The sequence below is a fragment of the Macaca fascicularis genome, chromosome 6, assembly GCF_037993035.2.
Source record: "Macaca fascicularis isolate 582-1 chromosome 6, T2T-MFA8v1.1".
Classification (NCBI taxonomy): Eukaryota; Metazoa; Chordata; class Mammalia; order Primates; family Cercopithecidae; genus Macaca; species Macaca fascicularis.
In genome coordinates this window covers 152,920,964-152,942,494 of record NC_088380.1, presented here as the reverse complement: position 1 = coordinate 152,942,494, position 21,531 = coordinate 152,920,964, and the positions used below count along the sequence as shown (strand labels likewise).

Below are 21,531 nucleotides of genomic sequence, written 5' to 3'. Positions count from 1 at the left end.
TCACTACACTCATTAAATATAACTTTATAATGTTGGATTAAATAGATATTGAAGTATTTTGGTATGTTAGAAGTTTAGAATGTCAAAAGAGAATGCATGTCTTTTCTACCTAAGATAGAAACAATTTGAGAGAAATATAAGAGTCATGTAGATGAATATAAGAGTCATGGAGGTGAAAATATCTGCTTTATTACCAAAGAAAGCTGGAAGGGGATTGAGGCTTAATCGATGGCAACAATGGATAAGCTAATACTTTGCCCTAGAATGTAATTGGCCTACTGAGAAAAAGATAGAAGTGAAAGAGTAGGCCTCCTTCTAGGAGCAAGCTTTATCAGATGGCCAGGCAAAGAATACTCACTTGCAGCAGGTGGGTTTAGAAAGAGGAGCCTAATGAGATGAAGCCGAATATGCTTAGTTCCTTCAGAAACCACCAGGAATGAGGTGAGTGAGTGTAGTTGAATTCCGTCCGTGTGGAAACTTAAGAAGAAGTGAAAGTGAGTATTCCTTCCTAATCATGCTCACACTAGGTATCTCAGTGATACATAGTGAGGTGGGTATCACTGACAGAATGATAAATGTGTTATAAATATTAGTTATCCATGCTATACCAAAATGAAAACTTATTATAAATGTGATAAATTTCATACTAAAAATATTTCGGTGGGCAGAAGCAAATTTAGTTAGGGAAAATTAGGGAAGAAACTGAAGGCGGATTCTAACTGTTTTATATGTGTTTTTCTCCCTTCTCATCCTTTTAGATCATGTTGGTGGATGAATTTAAAGGACAGAAGGTTCAAGATATAAAGAAGACTATTCAGAAAAAGATGATTGACACTGTATGTGATAGGCTATGCTCTGAAGGCTGTTTTAGGAGAGCTATTAGTTAATAGACTTGACAGTGTTATTAGCAGTGAGTTCTACAGTAGAACCTGGAGCTGTAATACAGATATAATATAGTTTTAAGGCAAAAATAGACCTATTTAGCAATTCATTTAACTTGAACATCCCATCTATAATGTTGATAAAGGTAGTGTTCTAAAGTTGATGTGTGCATAGCATATACAGAGAACTTTGATGATATTTCTGGCAGTGGCCATTTTAGATACTGGTAGTTACAACCCTTTCTTTCTCTCGTGTTTTTTACCGTCATCCTCCTCTAACCCCTCCATTTTTGTTATAACTCTCTTCTATTTACCTGAGTTAACCCTTTACATTTTTATTTTTGACAACTTTGTATACCCATAATATAGAGAGACAATGGTCTTTTAGGCTTATTGAAATAAAAAAGCAGTAATTTCCTCATCACTTTTCCATAATTTAAATTTCTTTTCCTTGGGGGGGGGGTAACATTTAATCGTTTTAGTATTGATCTCCATCTCTTTTTTTGAGATGTAGTTTCGCTCTTATTGCACAGACTGGAATGCAATGGCGCTATCTCAGCTAACTGTAATCTCTGCCTCCTGGGTTCAAGTGATTCTCCTGCCTCAGCCTCCTGAGTAGCTGGAATTACAGGCGTGAACCACCATGCTGGATAATTTTGTATTTTTAGTAGAGATGGGGTTTCTCTATGTTGGTCAAACTGGTCTCGAACTCCCGACCTCAGGTGATCTGCTCGCCTTGGCCTCCTAAAGTGCTGGGATTACAGGCGTGAGCCACTGTGCCTGGCTGATCTCCATCTCTTACAGATATCTGATCTAAATGCTTCTAATGTGATTTTTTTTTTTTTTTCATGGTTAGGTATCAGCCACTAACCTCCTACTCTTGGAAGAAGTAGGAGGAAGATCAAGGTTACACTCTTCCCCCTACTTTTTGTTTTCTCTAACGTCCCACATTTATTGGTATATACTACTCCATACCCTGTCTTCTCCATACACTGTAGTTATAAAAAATGTTAGATCAATAGTTGTTATTTACATTTTTGAGACATGGCTCATCCATAATGTAGTGTACAATAATTTTTCATCCTCAGCTTTTGGTTTTCCCCGGGATTAATAATTATGTTTTTTAAAAATTCTTAATTTAAAATATACTTATCAGTACTCCATTTCTCAACTCTTTCCCAACTGTCTGTTTCTTTCCTTACTCAGGTCAAACACATCAGTGTGCTTTCAGTTCCACTCAGAGAAAGCTCTTCCAGAGCTCCTCTTGAGCTGGATCTCCTGTTTCCTTAATCCCATGTCTATGTCCTTCTTATATTCTTTCTCACTTTGGTGAAGATCTGCCTCTGATAGCTTTTCTGATAAAGGGTACCTGGGAGGTAAATTGTTATGACTTTTCAAGTGTGAAATATGTCTTCTATCTTTATATTGGATTGCCTGGGTATAGATTCTGGATTAGAAATAATTTTCCCTTAAAAACTTGAGGGTATTACCTCATAGTCTTTTGGTTCATTGATGCTATTTAGAAGTTGAAAACTCTGTGGTAGTGACTGATGTTTTTGTAAGTAACTTGTTTCCTCTTACTTTGGAGGCTTGTATAATCTTTTTTCTCACCGTGTTCTGCAATTTCATGATTTGCCTTGGTGTAGGTCAATTTTCATTCATCCTACTGGGTGCTTGGTGGGCTCCTTCAGTCTGGAAACTTGTGTACTTCAATTTGGGGAACACTTCTTGACTTTTTTCTTGATTATTTTTTCTTATTCTCTATTTTCACTTTTTGAATTCCTGTCATTCAGATATTGAACCTCTTAGATCCTGGCAGTCCTGTTGGTCCTCTTTGTGGGATAGTCCCTCATCGTTTTCTTCCAGAGCATTTGTTTACTATGTGCTTTTATGTACTATTTGTGTGTGTGTGTATGAACACAAATTTATAAAAACTTTTTTTAAAGAATCGTATGGAAAATTGAATATGTATCACCCAGACTCAATAATTACTAATTTTGGGCCAGTTCAATAATTGATTCTTGTTTTCTGATTTTTTTTTTTTTTTTTAAGAGACAGGGGTCTTGCCATATTGCCCAGGCTGTTCTGGCTTTGGGCTCAAGTGGTCTTCCCACCTCAGCTTCTTGAGTAGCTGGGACTACAGGCATGTGCCTCCATGCCTGGCTGATTTGTTGTAGGATGATGTTCTTGTTTCATAGACAAGACGTCTCTGAGGAAGACTGCTGATATATAATATATTTGGGTGTAAAAAGAAATGTTTTTGCATATGGGTAGGACTTGTCACTAGGCTTCACTGGGGGAGATCTAGAAAGGGCCATTTGGGCCTTGGGGCCTGGATGTTACGTTTTTTTTAGTGTTTGCTTTTGGGTTTGTTAGATTTCCCTACAGAAGATTCTGCCAATCTCTAGCTCAAAAGGTCTAAGTGGCCAGGCACAGTGGCTCACGCCTGTAATCCCAGCACTTTGGGAGGCTGAGGCGGATGGATCACTTGATGTCAGGTTTGAGACCAGCCTGGCCAACATGGTGAAACCCTGTCTCTACTAAAAATACAAAAATTAGCCAGGCGTGGTAGTGTCTGCCTCTAATTCCAGCTATTCGGGAGGTTGAGGCATGAGAATCGCTTGAACCTGGGAGGCGGAGGTTGCAGTGAGCCGAGATGGCGCCACTCCACTCCAGTCTGGGTGACAGAGTGCTGTCTCAAAACAAACAAACAAGAAGTCTAAGCAACTGAGCATTTTGGGAGTTGGATGGGAGAAGATAGCTAGGAATGTGTACCAACATCTCGTGTGCTGACTTTCACTTAACTCCCCTACTTTTACTATGATACTTGGAACTTTGTCTCTAGTTCAGAGACTTTCTTTTACCTTTTCCAGAGAATTAGCCTTTTTTTTTTTTTTTTTTGGTTCTGGTATAGGTAGGGGCAGTATATGGGGTTCTAACCTCTATTTTATTTTATTTATTTTATTTTTTTTTATATTTTATTTTATTTTATTTATTTTAATCTTATCTTATTTTTTTTTACCACTTCCCAGATACCCACTTCTTTAAATGACTTTAGTTGGTGCTCCTCTTTTCAGTCTCACTTATCTCACCTTATCTCTCTTTTCTTTCTTTTTTTTTTTTTCGGAGTTTTGCTCTTGTTGCCCAGGCTGCTGGAGTGCCATGGCACAATCTTGGTTGGCTCACTGCGACCTCTGCCTCCCAGGTTCAAATGATTCTCCTGCCTCAGCCTCCCAAGTAGCTGGGCGTTACAGGTGTGCACCACCATGCCCAGCTAATTTTGTAGTTTTAGTAGAGACAGGGTTTCTCCACGTTGGACAGGCTGGTCTCGAACTCTTGGCCTCCCAAAGTGTTGGAATTACAGGTGTGAGCCACTGCACCTGGACCTTATCTCTATTTCTAGAGCTATTTAATGCCACCAATTTCTGAGACTCTTAGAGGTACTGGAGTACAGAGTGGATTGCTTTTCGGCTTTTTCTATTGTTGTCTTAGGATTTAGATAGCTTTTTAATTTTTGCTAATATATTTGTCATTCATGTTGCTTTTTTGTTTTCAGAATTCAGTTAATATTTTTTCTTCTGTCGTTCATTTTGACTTTGTAGGTTCATGCCATTTGTAAAACCCTCTTGTCTTTTTATTGGAATTTTGAACAGGAGTTAAATGTCTGTTTTTGATCTACCATCTTTAAACCAAAATCCCAGCTATTTAATTTCAGCATGAAGAATTGCATTAAAAACAGAGCAGTGAATCATTTTTTGAATAATAATGCTGAATTTTATTTTAAAAAATTATCCTAGCCTAAAATGTTTAGGATCATCATAGCATTAAGAGAGATTTATATTTGGTAAGAAATCAAAAGCATCATCAATTTTCATGCTTAAAAGTATTTAGGATCATGATAGCATTAAGAAAGATTTATATTTGGTAAAAAATCAAAAGCATGGTCAGTTTTCTAGTGGAAATTTTTCATGGCACTATAAATCTTTAGTAACAAGATTTTCTATGTTTAGTGTTTGTATATCTTTTTTTTTTTAAAGCAGTTTATAAGAAGGATGAAAAGCTGCCATAGGGCTGTGCACAGTGGCTCACAGCTGTAATCCAAACACTTTGGGAGGCTGAGATGGAATACTTGAGCCCAGGGATTCGAGACCAGCCTAGGCAATGTAGTGAGACCCCATTTCTATAAAAAAATTTAAAAATTAACTGGGTGGAGTGACATGTGCCTGTAGTTCCAGCTACTCAGGAGGCTGCAGTGTGCAGTAGAAGGGTCACATGAGCCAGGAGGTCGAGGTTGTGGTGAGCTATGATAGCGCCACTTCACTCCAGCCTGGGTAACAGAGCAAGACCCTATCTGTCAAAACAAAAACAAAACAAAACCAAAAAACACAAAACCCCAGAAAACTGTCATAGGAAGCCTAACCTTCAAACCATAGGATTCGAAACTGCTAACCATCTTCTGTGTTTTTTTCCTTTTTGTTCACTTTTTAGTCTTTCACTGAAATGAAATAATCAGTAGGTAGAGAAAGTGATCCACTTGATGAAGATTCATGCCTTTTTAAAAGCAAGTGTTACATAGAAGGAAAGGTAGAAGATAACTGACCCTGGGAAGGCGGGGAAGACATAATGAAAATGTGGGCTTTCAGTTATTGGTGGTATAGCATTTTTTTAAAGCAATTTTTATCCTTGAGGAATGAAGATTGATTTGACATAGTATCTAATATTTGTTTATTTACCTTCCTTTAGGGAGATGCACTTATTTACATGGAACCAGAGAAACAAGTGATGTCCAGGTCGTCAGATGAATGTGTCGTGGCTCTGTGTGACCAGTGGTTAGTCTCTTTTATAGCAAGAAAATTCCCCTAGTCAGTGTACTCATCTTTGACTTAAAAAAAAAAAATCAATTTGTTCACTCGTAGGTACTTAGATTATGGAGAAGAGAATTGGAAGAAACAGACATCTCAGTGCTTGAAGAACCTGGAAACGTAAGATGGGAGAAAGTGATGAGGGAGGAAAAAGGAGATGAAAAATGTGGAAAAAATAAAGTTGAAATGCAACATAAAAGTGAACCAGCCGGGCGCGGTGGCTCAAGCCTGTAATCCCAGCACTTTGGGAGGCCGAGGCGGGCGGATCACAAGGTCAGGAGATCGAGACCACAGTGAAACCCCGTCTCTACTAAAAATACAAAAAATTAGCCGGGCGCGGTGGCGGGCGCCTGTAGTCCCAGCTACTCAGGAGGCTGAGGCAGGAGAATGGCGGGAACCCGGGAGGCGGAGCTTGCAGTGAGCCGAGATCGCGCCACTGCACTCCAGCCTGGGCAACAGCGTGAGACTCCGTCTCAAAAAAAAAAAAAAAAAAAAAAAAAGTGAACCAATAAAGATACACTTTGTCTTTTGCTGTTTTCTAGATTCTGTGAGGAGACCAGGAGGAATTTTGAAGCCACCTTAGATTGGCTACAAGAACATGCTTGCTCAAGAACTTATGGTCTAGGTAAACAAACTTGACATTTTTCTGTTTGGATAACTTTGCCAGTTACAAGGAAATATATGTTTTTACCTCCCCCCCCCCCCCCCCAATTCTAGTGTTTTCTGAATTGAAAGCAAGAAGTTTTCTTTGGATGGTCAGGAAAACTAGGATATAGTCCACTATCATCTACTATGTGGTAGAAATATGCCTTCTCTAATCTGTATAGATTTTATGGTGTGTCTTTTTTATAGAGAGACTCCAAGCTTCAACCATTTGTCTTTTTTTTTTTTTCTTTTTTTGAGACAGAGTCTTGCTCTGTCGCCTAGGCTAGAGTGCAGTGGCGCGATCTCGGCTCACTGCAACCTCTGCCTCCTGGGTTCAAGTGATTCTCCTGCCTCAGCCTCCTGAGTAGCTGGGATTACAGGCAACCACCACCATGCCTGGCTAATTTTTTTTGTACTTTTAGTAGAGACAGGGTTTTACCATGTTGGCCGGTTTGGTCTTGAACTCCTGACCTCAGGTGACCCACCCACCTCGGCCCCCCAGAGTGCTGGGTTTACAGGCTTGAGCCACCGTGCCTGGCCCATTTTGTCTTTTATCTACCATTTTATTTTTATTAATTATTCAAGAATAATTTAAGAACTTCCTAAATAAGTAGCTTTGTAAATGCTATAGCCCTCTTCTTAAAAATGTGGATTCTATAGATGAAATGTCTCTTAGGTTCCTCATGTGTTACTTTTTATTTTTCAGGCACTCACCTGCCTTGGGATGAGCAGTGGCTGATTGAATCACTTTCTGACTCCACTATTTACATGGCATTTTACACAGTCGCACACCTATTGCAGGGGGGTAACTTGCATGGACAGGCAGAGTCTCCGCTGGGCATTAGGTTGGTAAACAGATAAGGGAAAGGAGCATAATTTGTCAGTAAGAGTTGTGATATTTGATTTACTTATTGAAATGTTTTAATAAGATTTATGTAGCAGAATTTTGTCATGATGTTTTTGCTTTTTTACTGTTGAACTGGGAAAAATTAATAGATGGCCCTTACTATCATCATCTATTCTTCATTCTTGTGGAAGCTGTTGTCCTTGTTTGTTCCTGTAACTACATTAAGAAAGAGATTCCTAATCCATCAATACCTGAAGAGATTCAGGTATTGATTCTTCCAAAGAAATTACATATATGTATATATAATAGTTTGTTTTATTTATTTTTAATACAGACCACAACAGATGACCAAGGAAGTTTGGGATTATGTTTTCTTCAAGGAGGCTCCATTTCCTAAGACTCAGATCCCAAAGGAAAAATTAGATCAGTTAAAGCAGGAGTTTGAGTTCTGGTATCCAGTTGATCTTCGCGTCTCTGGCAAGGATCTTGTTCCAAATCATCTTTCATATTACCTTTATAATCATGTGGCTATGTGGCCGGAACAAAGGTGAATGATAAAATAGGTGTGGACTAGATTTATTGATTGTCAATAGTGGTGTTTTGTGGCTTCAAATATCTAAGAAATTATCGCGGATGGGATAGTATAGATTTGCCAGTTACGTTCTTTTTCTTATCTTAAATATGTACTAAAACAGAAAGGCCACCTCCTATCTGTTGCATCCAGAAATCCACATACCTACCCCAAGCACCAAAGCATGTCATATTTCAGGTGCATTGCTGGTCTGCTAGTAATTCATTTGACCTGTTAAATGCAGGAATTATTCTAGAACATTAGAATTGGAAAGAACTTTCTCTTTAGAGCGGAGAGCCCCAAGGTTCCAGCATTAGTTTTAGTAACATTCTGACTAGAGTCTGTTTCTTCAGAGGAATCCTTCTGTCCTTTTCCCTCTTTACCCAGACGTGTCTACTTTTCTCTCTAGTCCCTCAAGTAGCTGAGGAAACAAACCTCTTAGTCTGTTCAAATTTTATTTCATAAAACCAAAACAATTTCTTATGCCTTCTTGTATTTAGAATAAAATTACATTTTTTTCCTCAAGAATAAAATGAAGATTTTGAAGTAAAGGAATAAAATAATTTTTTTTTTGAGACAGAGTCCAGACTGGAGTGCAGTGGCATGATCTCGGCTTGCTGCATCCTCTGCCTCCCGGGTTCAAGCAATTCTGTCTCAGCCTCCCGAGTATTTTTTATTTTTTATTTTTTTGAGACAGAGTTTTGCTCTTGTTGCCCAGGCTGGAGTGCAATGGTGTGATCTCAGCTCACTGCAACCTCCGCCTCCCGGGTTCAAGCGATTCTCCTGCCTCAGCCTCCCAAGTAGCTGGGATTACAGGCATGCACCACTATGCCTGGCTAATGTAGTATTTTTAGTAGAGATGGGGTTTCACCATGTTAGCCAGGCTGGTCTTGAACTCCTGACCTCAGGCGATCCACCCACCTTGGCCTCCCAAAGTGCTGAGATTACAGGCATGAGCCACTGTCCCCAGCCCAGAGGAATAAAATAAATTTAATGTCGTTCATACACTACTTGTCATCCAGTGTTATTACTTACCTTATGTATTTATTTATTTATTTTTCGACAGATTCTCATTCTGTTATTTGGGCTGGAGTGCAGTGGCACGATCTTGGCTCACTGCAGCCTCAACCTCGCGGACTCAAGTGATCCTCACACTTCAGCCTTCCGAATAGCTGGGACTAGCCACATGTCACCTTGCCTGGATAGTTTTGTTTATTTTTTTATAGAGACGAGGTCTCACTTTGTTGTCCAGGCTGGTCTCAAACTCCTGGACTCAAGTGGTCCTCCTTCTCAGCCTCCCAAAGTACTTGGATTACAGGTGTGAGCCACCGTGCCTGGCCCTACTATTTTTCTCTATTGTTTACAATGCATTTTTAGGCAAATTGGATATCTCAGAAGTATTCTTTACCAATAAGTTGAGTCTTCATTCCTTTACACCAATTTTTTTCACATTTGTTAGGTTTTTAAAAATTACAGATAAGTAATGACGTCAAGAGCTTATGCCAGGTACTTTTTAAATCACTTTTAATAACTCTTTTTATGACAGCTTTTCGAGGAAGGTCTTTAATATCCATGTCTATAGGCAGGGAACTATACTGAGGAATAAAGAGGAACAAATCATAACCCAAAGCTACCCAGCTAATGAATGTTAGTACAAGTATGCAAACCCAGAGAGACTGGCTCCAGAACTCTTGCTCTCAACCCCCCATATGATCTCATTGCTAGAATGAATGAATGGCATGTACATAGTTTGAAAATTTAAAGAGTACATAAAGGCAAAAAGTTAAAAGTGAACTTTTACCCTTGCCTGCACACTACTCTATTTCCCAAAACTCATCATGATACTATTGGTTTCTTGTGATTTTATATACCAGCATCTGATATCTCTATTTGTTAATATATACAAAGGTACCACATTGTTTACACTGTTCTGTCTTATGTTTTCACACACACACGCGCGCGCGCACACACACACACATATATATATATATTTTTTTGAGATGGAGTCTTGCTTTGTCACCCAGGCTGGAGTGCAGTGGCGCGATCTTGGCTCACCGCAACCTCTGCCTCCGAGGTTCAAGCAACTGTCCACCTCAGCCTCCTCAGCAGCTGGGATCACAGGCGCCCGCCACCACACCCGGCTAATTTTTGTATTTTTAGTAGAGATGGGGCTTCACCATCCTGGCTAGGCTGGTCTTGAACTCCTGGCCTTGTGATCCTCCCGCCTTGGCCTCCCAAAGTGCTGGGATTACAGGCGTGAGCCACCATGCCTGGCCTTCACATATATTTTTAAGATCTTTTTATATCCATACTTGTAGCCCCACCTAAGTAGTTACATCATTGTATACCTGTATCCTAGTTTATGTAGCCAGTCCTTTGCTTTGTTTTCATTTCCCATTACAAAAAGGACTACAGTATATATCCTTGCACTTTTATCTTAGCAAACCTTTATGAGTGTATTAGCTTTTACCTCAAAATTTTAAGCCAGAACTATCATCTTTGTTTCTTATTTTCTGTCTTTAAACATTTATCTGTGAAGTGACAAATGGCCTACAGCTGTGAGAGCAAATGGACATCTCCTCCTGAATTCTGAGAAGGTAAGGCTTATTGCATCTTGAAAGTTTAAAATTCTGCGGAAGGCTTTTCAGATTTAGGGTATTGCACTTTTTTTTTTTTTTTTTTTTTTTTTTTTTTTTTTTTTTTTGCGACGGAGTCTCGCTCTGTCACCCAGGCTAGAGTGCAGTGGCCGGATCTCAGCTCACTGCAAGCTCCGCCTCCCGGGTTCATGCCATTCTCCTGCCTCAGCCTCCCGAGTAGCTGGGACTACAGGCGCCCGCCACCTCACCCGGCTAGTTTTTTTGTATTTTTTAGTAGAGACGGGGTTTCACCGTGTTAGCCAGGATGGTCTCGATCTCCTGACCTCGTGATCCGCCCGTCTCGGCCTCCCAAAGTGCTGGGATTACAGGCTTGAGCCACCGCGCCCGGCCTGCACTTTTTTTTAATGTGTGTAAGAAATAATGTGTCCAGATGTGGTGCCTTGTGTCTGTAGTCCCAGAGCTTTGGGAGGCCAAGATGGGAGGATCACTTGAGGCCAGGAGTTCAAGACCAGCCTGGACAACATAGTGAGACCCCATCTCTACCAAAAATTTAGTAAATAAATAAGAAATAATATGAATTAATCAGAGTTGAAAACCTTCTAATTAGCATATTTAGGACTAAGCATAAATTAATTTTTATCTTTAAAATTGAGCAAGGGGAGTAGATAGTATTAATTGAAGGGAGAGATAGGGAAAAGTTACCTATTTGTAACATTTGTATTTAGAGTGGCAAAAGGTGACACAAATTGTGACTGAAGTAAAGAGAGAAAAAGACAGACACAAGGACAGGAATCATAAAGAGCTTAGCATTGTGACCCAGAAGAGTTTTCTTTTCCTTTTTTTTTTTTTTTTGTGATGGAGTCTCACTCTTTCGCCCAGGCTGCAGTGCAGTGGCACGATCTTGGCTTACTGCAACCTTCACCTCCCAGATTCAAGCGATCCACTTGCCTCAGCCTCCTGAGTAGCTGGGATTACAGACCTATGCCACCATGCCCAGCTAACTTTTGTTTTTTTCCGGAGAGATGGGGTTTTGCCATGTTGGCCAGGCAGGTCTCGAACTCCTGACCTCAAGTGATCCACCCGCCTCGGCTTCCCAAAGTGCTGGGATTACAGGCATGAGCCTCTGTACCCAACCGGTTTTTAATTTTTATTTTTAAACAAATCCACTTTTATTTATTGACTTTTCATTAGTTTAAATCCTTGAGGGGTATAGCATCACTCAGATTCTGTGTCCAATACCTTTAGCAGGAAGATCATTTAGGAATTTGGCATGAACCATGCTACTGTTCCCGTGGGGCCCAAGTTACCTTTCCCCAGATTATTCTGGTTTTGTTTGGTTTGCTGCCAGGAGTCACTGACTTGTTCTTTGCTTTGTATACATAAGCCCATCTCTTGCCCAAATAGAATTCTATTTCATCTTGAGCATAAATACCTTCATTTTTTTTTTTTTGAGATAGAGTCTCGCACTGTTGTCCAGGCTGGTATGCAATGATGCGATCTCAGCTGGCTGCAGCCTCCACCTCCTGGATTTAAGCGATTCTCCTGCCTCAGCCTCCCGAGTAGCTAGGATTACAGTTGCCTGCCACCATGCTCGGCTAATTTTTTTGTATTTTTAGTAGAGACGGGGTTTCACTATGTTGGCCAGGCTGGTCTTGAACTCCTGACCTCGTGATCCACCTACCTCAGCCTCTCAAAGTGCTGGGATTGCAGGTGTGAACCACCACACCCAGCTGACACCTTCAATTTTAAGAAGAGCTGTGTGTTCTGGAGACACTGCTCATAGCCAGCTAAAATGGCCTTGGACCATAGCCTTCCAGCCATATTTCCTTTTAGAAGTCCTGCTCCCAGCAGGCCTCCATAGGATCCAAGATGACAGAAAGAGCTATTTTTTTAAGTTGAGAAAATGGCTCGGTGCTTTTTGTTTTATACTGTGACTGGCCACTAAATTAGTAGAATGATAGAATTTTGGAGTCTGTAAGATTTTTAGGTGTCACTTAATGCTCCTTCCCAAGCAGTATAGTAGTTCTCTCCATGCTTCTACTGTTACTATCCCTACTGTTACTGTTAATGATATGGGTGATTTTTTTTTAAAACAGACTACATAGGACTTTATCTTATTAATCAATATCCTCAACATGAGGTTATGCAAACTTCACAGACCCCTCACTTGCCCCTATCATACTTCTGTGCAAATTAGAGAAGGGCACCCCTCCTTGACTTAAAAAAAAAAAAGGTACAAAATTATTTATTCCCTATTAATAAAAATGGTAACAAATTAGGATTTGTTACAACCAGTGAATTTTACTGTAACCAACAGAATAGCAATGACAGTATTAGTTGTCATAAGTATCTACGTCATAATGAAAATAGTTGTAGGGGGCTGGGCACGGTGACTCACACCTATAATCCCAGCAATTTGGGAGGCCAAGGCGGGTGGATCACTTGAGTTCAGGAGTTCGAGACCAGCCTGGCCAACTTGATGAAACTCCATCTCTACTAAAAATACAAAAAATTAGCCGGGCCTGGTGGCGGGCACCTGTAATCCCAGCTACAGGCTGAGGCAGGAGAATTGCTTGAACCCGAGAGGCAGAGGTTGCAGTGAGCCGAGAACGTGCCATTGCACTCAGGCCTGCGTGACAAGAGTGAAACTCCATCTCAAAAAAAAAAAAAAAAGAAAAAAGACAATAGTAGATTTAAACAAAGGGTGGATGATATAAATTGCATTATGTAACATCAGACTTAGCCTGTGCCCTAATATTGAAAGGTAATAAAAAAAAATTACTTTAAGATAATCTGTGGCTGGGTGCTGTGGCTGACGCCTGTAATTCCGGCACTTTGGGATGCCAGGGTGGGCAGATTATGAGGTCAGGAGTTTGAGACCAGCCTGACCAACATGGTGAAACCCCGTCCCGACTAACAGTACAAAATTTAGATGGGAATGATGGTGCGTGCCTGTAATCCCAGCTACTCAGGAGGTTGAGGTAGGAGAATCCCTTGAACCAGGGAGGTGGAGGTTGCAGTGAGCCAAGATTACACCACTGCACTCCAGCCTGGGTAACAGAGCAAGACTCTATCTCAAAAAAAAAAAAAAAAAAAAAAAAAGGTAATCTGTATATTAGACAGAAAAACTGCTGTTTAGAAGCACAGGTGATTTTAATAGATTTTGTTAGATCAACAAGGAACTTTTGATTATTGAGCTAGTTTCTTCTTTGTAAGTCAGAGAGGAGCAATACATTTATTCTTGTTAGAACTTGACATTTTCTTTGGTCTGTCTGAATGTTGTACTATCCTGATTTTATTAGAACAAGATATGTATTGCCATGTAGTATAATAGAAAACTGGTATAATCATTTCCTTTTGATATCAGCATAGTTATACTAATGACATACAGTTTTAAAACAATAAAGATTGCTAGGCTGTGAGTGGTGCTTCTTCAGATGCATTGCCCTAAGACAGAGCACAACTTGAACAACCAATTATTGTGACCCTAATGATAGGAGGGTTCCTAAAATCATAATTCCAACCCATGAGCGGATCCATTCCATTTCTGAATGATTCTAATTGCCGTAAAGCTCTTTCTTAAGTAAACAGCTGGTGTTCCAGAGTTAGAGCGGAATCATTACACATATCTAACCCAATTACCAGGAGACAGTGTAGGCTGAATCAGTGGACTGAGTGTAAGTCTGGAGGTCCTCTCCTAGCTGCGTCACTGAGCTGAGTAACCCAAACAAGCCACTTTATTGGGTGAAATTCAGTTTTCACCTCTCTAAAATTAGTGTAATAGGTCTTTTCCTTTCCATATTTCCAATTCCTTTTTGTTTTTATCTGGTCATGGCCAACCTAGTTAATTTATTCGACTGATTGGTTTATTTTATTTATATTACTACTATTAATGCTTGATCACTGACTCTCTATTCCAGATGTCAAAATCCACAGGCAACTTCCTCACTTTGACCCAAGCTATTGATAAGTTTTCAGCAGATGGTGAGTAAACATTTTTCTTATTGCTGTTCCATAGGGTCCAGTTCTCCTTAGATTATAGAAGACACGTTAAAATTGGTGTTTTACTTTTAACTTTCTGTTTTGCTTTTAACAAAATTTTAAAATATTAATGTTTCCTTTGTTGGAGAGCAACATGATATTTAATATATAAGAATTGCTGACATGATGTGTTCAGGAACAAATCAAGCTGAAGTTACTTTGAGTCTTCTTTTAATGAACTCATTATCATTGCTAAGATTCAAGACTTGTTTTGTAGAGATGTTGAGTATGGGCCAGGCATGGTGGCTCATGCCTGTAATCCCAGGACTTTGGGAGGCTGAGGTGGGTGGATTACCTGAGGTCAGGAGTTCAAGATCAGCCTGGCCAACATGGTGAAACCCTGTCTCAACTAAAAAAAAAAAAAAAAAGTAGCTGGGCCTGGTGGCGGGTGCCTATAATCCAGGCTACTTTGGAAGGCTGAAGCAGGCTGAGGCAGGAGAATTGCTTGAACCCGGGAGGTGGAGGTTGCAGTGGGCTGAGATCATACCACTCCAGCTTGGTCAACAAGAGTGCAACTCTGTCTCAAAAAAAAAAAAAAAAAAAAAAAAGTTGAGTATGTAGGAAGCTTTTCCAAGATATTTCCTCTGTATTTGGTATTCCATTCTTATTAACTGAGACAGAGTCTCGTTTTGTCACCCAGGCTGGAGTACAGTGGCATGATCTTGGCTCACTGCAACCTCCATCTCTGGGGTTCAAGCAATTCTCATGCCCCAGCCTCTCAAACAGCTGGGATTACAGGCATGTGCCTGCACGCTTGGCTAATTTTTGTATTTTTAGTAGAGATGGGGTTTTGCCATGTTGACCAGGCTGGTCTCGAGCTCCTGGCCTCAAGTGATCCATCCTCCTTGGCCTTCCAAAGTGCTGACATTACAGGCATGAGCCACCGTGCCTGTCCTGTATTTAGTATTCCTAAAGGTGTCTGGAACCTGGGAACATTGATTTTTTCAGAAAATTGTTTTTTTGTCTGGCCTCAGTCCTATTACATTTTATTATTATTGTGTCAAGAGAAGAGATGCACTATCCTGAAAGAACCATTCATTTCTTATATAATTAGTCATTGGTCTTCATGGTACTTCTTTTTATTGGTCATGGCTAACTCAGTTTGTGTTCTCAGTATTTTGATTGGACACCAAAGTCAAAGAGAGAACTGTATCCAAATAATAGAGTTAGTCTGTTTCTTACAAGTTATATAAGCAATTATAAAACCACTTTATGTATTATTAGGATTGAATAAATAAGTAAACAGGTAGATAATGAGAACCTCTGCCTCATGGAGCTCACTATCAGAAAAAGAAGCTATTAGGTAAGTAAAGAGAATATGGTAGACTGAGCCCAATCATGGAGTCAGATTGGATTTGGTGATAAAAGTATGAGCTCATGATTGTTATTTTGTGTATAGATATATAGATATAAAAATAAACAGCCGGGCATGGTGGCTCACACCTGTAATCCTAGCACTTTGGGAGGCTGAGGCGAGCGGATTACCTGAGGTCTGGAGTTTGAGACCAACCTGACCAAAATGGAGAAACCCTGTCTCTACTAAAAATACAAAATTAGCTGGGTATGGTAGTGCTTGCCTATAATCCTAGCTACTCAGGAGGCTGAGGCAGGAGAATTGCTTGAATCCGGGAGGTGGAGGTTGCACTGAGCTGAGATCGTGCCATTGCATTACAGTCTGGGCAACAAGAGCGAAACTCCATCTCAAACCAACAAAAAACATAGATATGTGTATGTATGGGTTAGTATACAAATATGAACTGTTAAGTGGAAAAGGCAAAGTGTAGAACCTGAATGCTTTGATTGGACACCAAAGCTAAAGACAGAAAGAACTACATAATGAGTTCCCTCTTTTTTTTTTTTTTTCAACAATATAGTGTTCCATTATAGGGATATCCTACAGTTTAATTGATGGACATTTAGGTTTTTTTTTTTTCAATATTTTAGAATGGAAGATTTTGGTAGTACTGAGAGATGAGAATTGAAAAAGTAAAGTTTTATTAGTGGTAAACTTGTAAGAACCTAGTTTCACAACTGAGAAAAATTCATATGTGTTTGTACACATAAGGCACCAGTGTGTATTCTCATGCATTAAAATATATTTTGCTACCTCTAAATGAGGCTGAGATGTTGATAAGAAAACCACAAAGAAACGTGTATCTTTATCCCCAGTTTATCATTTTCTATCTCTGCCTCATTAAAGATCACTTTATCTCATTAACTCAACATGACTGAGAAGAAACACATATTGGTGCTTAGTGGATGCAAATCAATATGAATGGCTCGAATATTTTAACATCACTTTTAGGGATGCTACTTTTTGGTGATTTTAATTTTTGTTGTTGATCCAGGACAGTCCTTTAAAGCATTTGTTAATTTATATATGGGCTTTGCAAGGTACCCAGCTGCACACAAAGGACACAATTGATACTCAGTAACCATATTTTTAATTCATTGACTTTTTTTTCTTCTTCCAGGAATGCGTTTGGCTCTGGCTGATGCTGGTGACACTGTAGAAGATGCCAACTTTGTGGAAGCCATGGCAGATGCAGGTATTCTCCGTCTGTACACCTGGGTAGAATGGGTGAAAGAAATGGTTGCCAACTGGGACAGCCTAAGAAGTGGTCCTGCCAATACTTTCAATGATAGAGTTTTTGCCAGGTAATCTCTAGATCCCAATCATTTTGTGTTTTAGAGTTACTTAGTCGTGGTGCATTTTTAAGTTTTCTTTTTCTTTTTTTAATAAAATAAACTAATGATAATAATAGCTAGTATTCATTGAAGGCTTACTTGTGCCAAGTACTATGCTGAGTATTTTGTGTCCATTATCTGACTTTAGCCTCAAAGCAACCTTATATAATACAGGTATTACTAGCTCTATTTTATAAATAAAGAAACTGAAGCTTAGAACAATTAAGTATTTCCTTAAATGCCTTAAAAAGCCAGTAGTTGCAAACTTGGGATATGAACTTGCTTCCGTCTGTCTTGAAAGTCTGTTCTCATAACCATTTTACCATGTTGTCTTGTTTTAGAGTAGGGCAAAATGGTTAAAGGAAAAGTAGATTAAAAGAAAAGGATAAATATCTTTGGAGTCATCCTACGCGCTGGTATTACAAAGGTGAATAAGACATGATCCTTCCTTATTGTCTCGCAAGAGAGACAAGCACCCAGTTTTTAAGTACAATAATAGAGATAAGGAGAATTCAGAGATATCATGTGACTTCTGGGTTTCTTTCTTTTTTTTTTTTTTTTCCCCCGATACAGAGTCTCGCACTGTCACCCAGGCTGGAGTGCAGTGGCACAATCTTGGCTCACTGCAACTTCTACTTCCCAGTTTCAAGCTATTCTTCTGCCCCAGCCTCCCGACTAGCTGGGATTACAGGCGTCCGCCATCATGTCTGGCTAATTTTTTTGTATTTTTAGTAGAGATAGGGTTTCACTATGTTGGCCAGGCTGGTCTCGAACTCCTGACCTTGTGATCCACCCGCCTCGGTCTCCCAAAATGCTGGGATTACAGGCGTGAGCACCACGTCTGGCCAAATTCTGGGTTTCTTGAAAAATAAACAAGTGTTTTCAGGGAGAGGAGAAAGTGTGGATAAGCCATCGAAAGGGTCTGATATTTATTTGAAGTACATTATCTGGTGGGCAGAGGTAGGGGATGAAACAGGTTGGGGCTAGATTAGGCCAAATTAAGAAGGACCTGGATTGGTATGAGAAAATTTTTTTCTAATGTCCAGTATTAGTTATTGTAAATGCAATAATTAAAACCTAGCTATGGCCAGGCACTGTGGCTCATGCGTGTAAACCAGGCACTTTGAAAGGCTGAGGTGGGAGGATTGCTTGAGCCCAGGAGTTTGAGACCAGCCTGGGCAACAAAGTGAGATCCCATCTCTACAAAAAAAAAAAAAAAAAAAATATATATATATATATATATATATATATATATATATTAACTGGGTGAGGTGGCTTGCGCCTATAGTCCTAGTACTTGAGAGGTTGAGGTGAGAAGATCCTTTGAGCCTAGGCATTCGAGGCTACAGTGAGTTGTGATCATACCACTGCATTCTAACCTAGGCGACAGAGACAGGACTTGTCTCAAAAACAAAACAAAACAAAACAAAATCTAAAACTTAGCTACAATATTAGTTAAGCTATTTTCATATTACATTTTGGGCTTTATAAGAATAAAGTGTCCATCAAGAAATTTCTAAACAAGCATCACTTATTATGTTGTAAACAGGAGCCCTAAGCAGTGTCAGATGACAGTACTTAAGGATGGATACACAATAGAGAGACTGCAGTAGTTTGTTTTAAGGAACACAAAGGTGGTGTTGTGTTGAGCAGTTTTAAATGTTTCGGGCATTGTTCTCATTTTACTGCTTAAATAAGCAGTATTTTAAATTTGTATATGCAGCAGTTTTTTATAGCTATGTATAAGTGCCTTTAAACTCCGTAACCTTTTTTTTCCCCCTATTCAATAGTGAATTGAATGCAGGAATTATAAAAACAGATCAAAACTATGAAAAGATGATGTTTAAAGAAGCTTTGAAAACAGGGTTTTTTGAGTTTCAGGTAGGCTGTTGATTCTTTTGGTAGCTATAAAACATGTCAGTGTGAACATTATGTATTTTCCCCCTTTTTTCTTCCTGCTGTAGCACAATTACTCGCCTAAGTATAGACTGAAAATCCTACCAGAAAAATTTTAAAGTCTTCAATAAATTGTGATTTTAAGTTATTTTCTTTGGTATTTTTCTATTATGTCCATTTAATTTAAATAATTCTGCTCCTAGTTAAGCTATGAGCATTCATATAAAGGAGATTAAAACTAAAATTCAGCTATACTTTCCAGGAAAACATTTCAAAATTGATAAAAACGAAGGCAAAATTGTGATTAACTGCCATTAGTTTGAGAGCAAGTGTTTTCTGAGGTTTTCCACAAGGTGTCAGTATGTCCTTAAGTTTGGCATTTTAAGTGCTTAAAGTAAAAATGCAGCTTTACGCAATGAGCTATGTAAAATATCACATTGAGATTTATGTAACTTGGTTTTCAGAGATGTGGTTAAATAAGGATAAATGGCTGAGCATAGCAATGTGTTGTATTTATAGTCTTTTTTCATATTTAATATCCTATATGCTGCTAAGAGCAGTCACCCTTAATATACAGTTAAAGTTGTTCAACTTTTATGTCTCAGTTACAAACTGTCTGTAAAAAAATTCTTTTTTTTTTGAGAATTATTAGTATAAAACTACCATGTACTTTGGACAAAGATAAATACTTGCAGATTCTTAAAGTAAAACCTTTACAGTAATTTGTTATGGATTTTTAAAAGACTAGAAACTTAAAAATGTATTAAAACCAAGATACTGAAATTTTTTCCTTTATTTTTATTTTAAAGAAGGTGAGGGAAATGGTAAATAATTTCAAATTTTATAGGCCGCAAAAGATAAGTACCGTGAGTTGGCTGTGGAAGGGATGCACAGAGAACTTGTGTTCCGGTTTATTGAAGTTCAGACACTTCTCCTCGCTCCATTCTGTCCACATTTGTGTGAGCACATCTGGACACTCCTGGGAAAGGTACCTTTATGCATTTAAAATGTTTTAAGTGGTTTTGATTTTGGCTTCATTAAATAAGTGTTGTGCTAATATTGTTACTTAAGAGAGAAAGTCTGAAAGTGAGTAATTCAAGAGTGATGCTGGATTCAGTATCATAATTATGACAGGTTAAACCAGAGTTATCTCCTATTCAGATGGATATATGTGCCCTTATTTATATATACACAGTGCATACATATTTTTAAAAGGTGAAAATATTGAGAAAGATATAAACAATTTTTATGAGCTCCTTATAAGAAATATAGGTGTATATTTGCATAAGTATTCTTGTTTTATATAAAACTTCTGGTATACATAGGACTTAATATTCAGGGATATTAGCATTCTTACTATGAATATGAATTCAGTTATTTCTCCTAGACTTGCAGATAAATAGTTTGGCTGGTTTAATAACTCCTTTCCAACCATATTAGCTAGGCTCTTTTGTATTTTTAAATGCATGAACAATACAGAAATGTGCTCATGATCTATATACCAAATAGCCATACTTGAATACTGGATGTATTAACAGGATAAAAACTGAGTATATGCGTAATTTATATAATAATGATTAAATTTAGGCAAATTAGTGTTACATAATTTTCTTTGAAAGTGAGCATATGTGTGTGGGTATTAATACGCTTGTACAAATGGATGCTAATTAAGAATGTAGAGTCAGACTTCACAGCTTGAATTCTAGGGAACATTAGATCAGGGGCTGTGGAAGTGTGTTATGTGTAGTCAAGTTTGAACTCTGAGCACACAATTACAGATGGTATCCTTGGTATGAAACTATAATTAAGAACCATATTGTCTAATCTCACTGAACTTTCTTTGTTTTTCTTTTTTTAAAAGCCTGACTCAATTATGAATGCTTCATGGCCTGTGGCAGGTCCTGTGGATGAAGTTTTAATACACTCCTCACAGTATCTCATGGAAGTAACACATGACCTTAGACTACGACTCAAGAACTATATGATGCCAGCAAAAGGGAAGGTAAAGTCTTTTTTTTTTTTTTTAAAGATTATTCCTTAAAAGTTATTGATCATATAACAATTAACAGTAAGTTAAAAAGATTTTCATTAATGGTGAAGACCATGGTGGTGTATATTGGGGGAGGGTTCTTCTCATTTTTGGTTTATATAAAAGCTATTGAATGTTTTTCCTTTCTTTTACCATGTAGAAGACTGACAAACAACCCCTGCAGAAGCCCTCACATTGCACCATCTATGTGGCAAAGAACTATCCACCTTGGCAACATACCACCCTGTCTGTTCTACGTAAACACTTTGAGGTGATGCTCTCAGTAGACTTTTCCCCCCTGATGGTGTTGTATGCTCCCTATGTTGTTTTTGTTTTTAGGATATTGGCAATGTCTGGGAGAAGAAAGATAGGCAGCTTTGTGTCATTCCCTCTAGGCAGAGAGCATCCTTTTGTTATTCTTGGTGACTCTTAAATGGATGCTGAGGAAAAAGCTGCTGTTTTTCTCTCATTTTT

The 21,531-nt window shown here is 38.8% G+C and overlaps 1 protein-coding gene across 6 annotated transcripts in view; it reads left to right on the top strand.

Annotated features, from left to right (window-relative positions):
* Positions 1 to 21,531, top strand: part of LARS1 (leucyl-tRNA synthetase 1) — a 68,623-nt gene that overhangs the window by 30,946 nt on the left and 16,146 nt on the right. For 3 of the 6 annotated variants that reach the window (XM_015452082.3, XM_005558137.4, XM_065546917.2), the window contains 13 exons: positions 759 to 836; positions 5,625 to 5,710; positions 5,798 to 5,863; positions 6,286 to 6,368; positions 7,095 to 7,233; positions 7,570 to 7,782; positions 10,346 to 10,403; positions 14,324 to 14,387; positions 16,919 to 17,102; positions 18,923 to 19,013; positions 19,876 to 20,016; positions 20,890 to 21,030; positions 21,218 to 21,328. In XM_015452082.3, coding sequence (XP_015307568.2) covers positions 759 to 836; positions 5,625 to 5,710; positions 5,798 to 5,863; positions 6,286 to 6,368; positions 7,095 to 7,233; positions 7,570 to 7,782; positions 10,346 to 10,403; positions 14,324 to 14,387; positions 16,919 to 17,102; positions 18,923 to 19,013; positions 19,876 to 20,016; positions 20,890 to 21,030; positions 21,218 to 21,328 — 1,455 coding nt within the window. The remainder of the gene's footprint in view (positions 1 to 758; positions 837 to 5,624; positions 5,711 to 5,797; positions 5,864 to 6,285; positions 6,369 to 7,094; positions 7,234 to 7,569; positions 7,783 to 10,345; positions 10,404 to 14,323; positions 14,388 to 16,918; positions 17,103 to 18,922; positions 19,014 to 19,875; positions 20,017 to 20,889; positions 21,031 to 21,217; positions 21,329 to 21,531) is intronic. The other 3 variants (XR_012414216.1, XM_015452085.3, XR_012414217.1) reach the window with 3 other exon arrangements.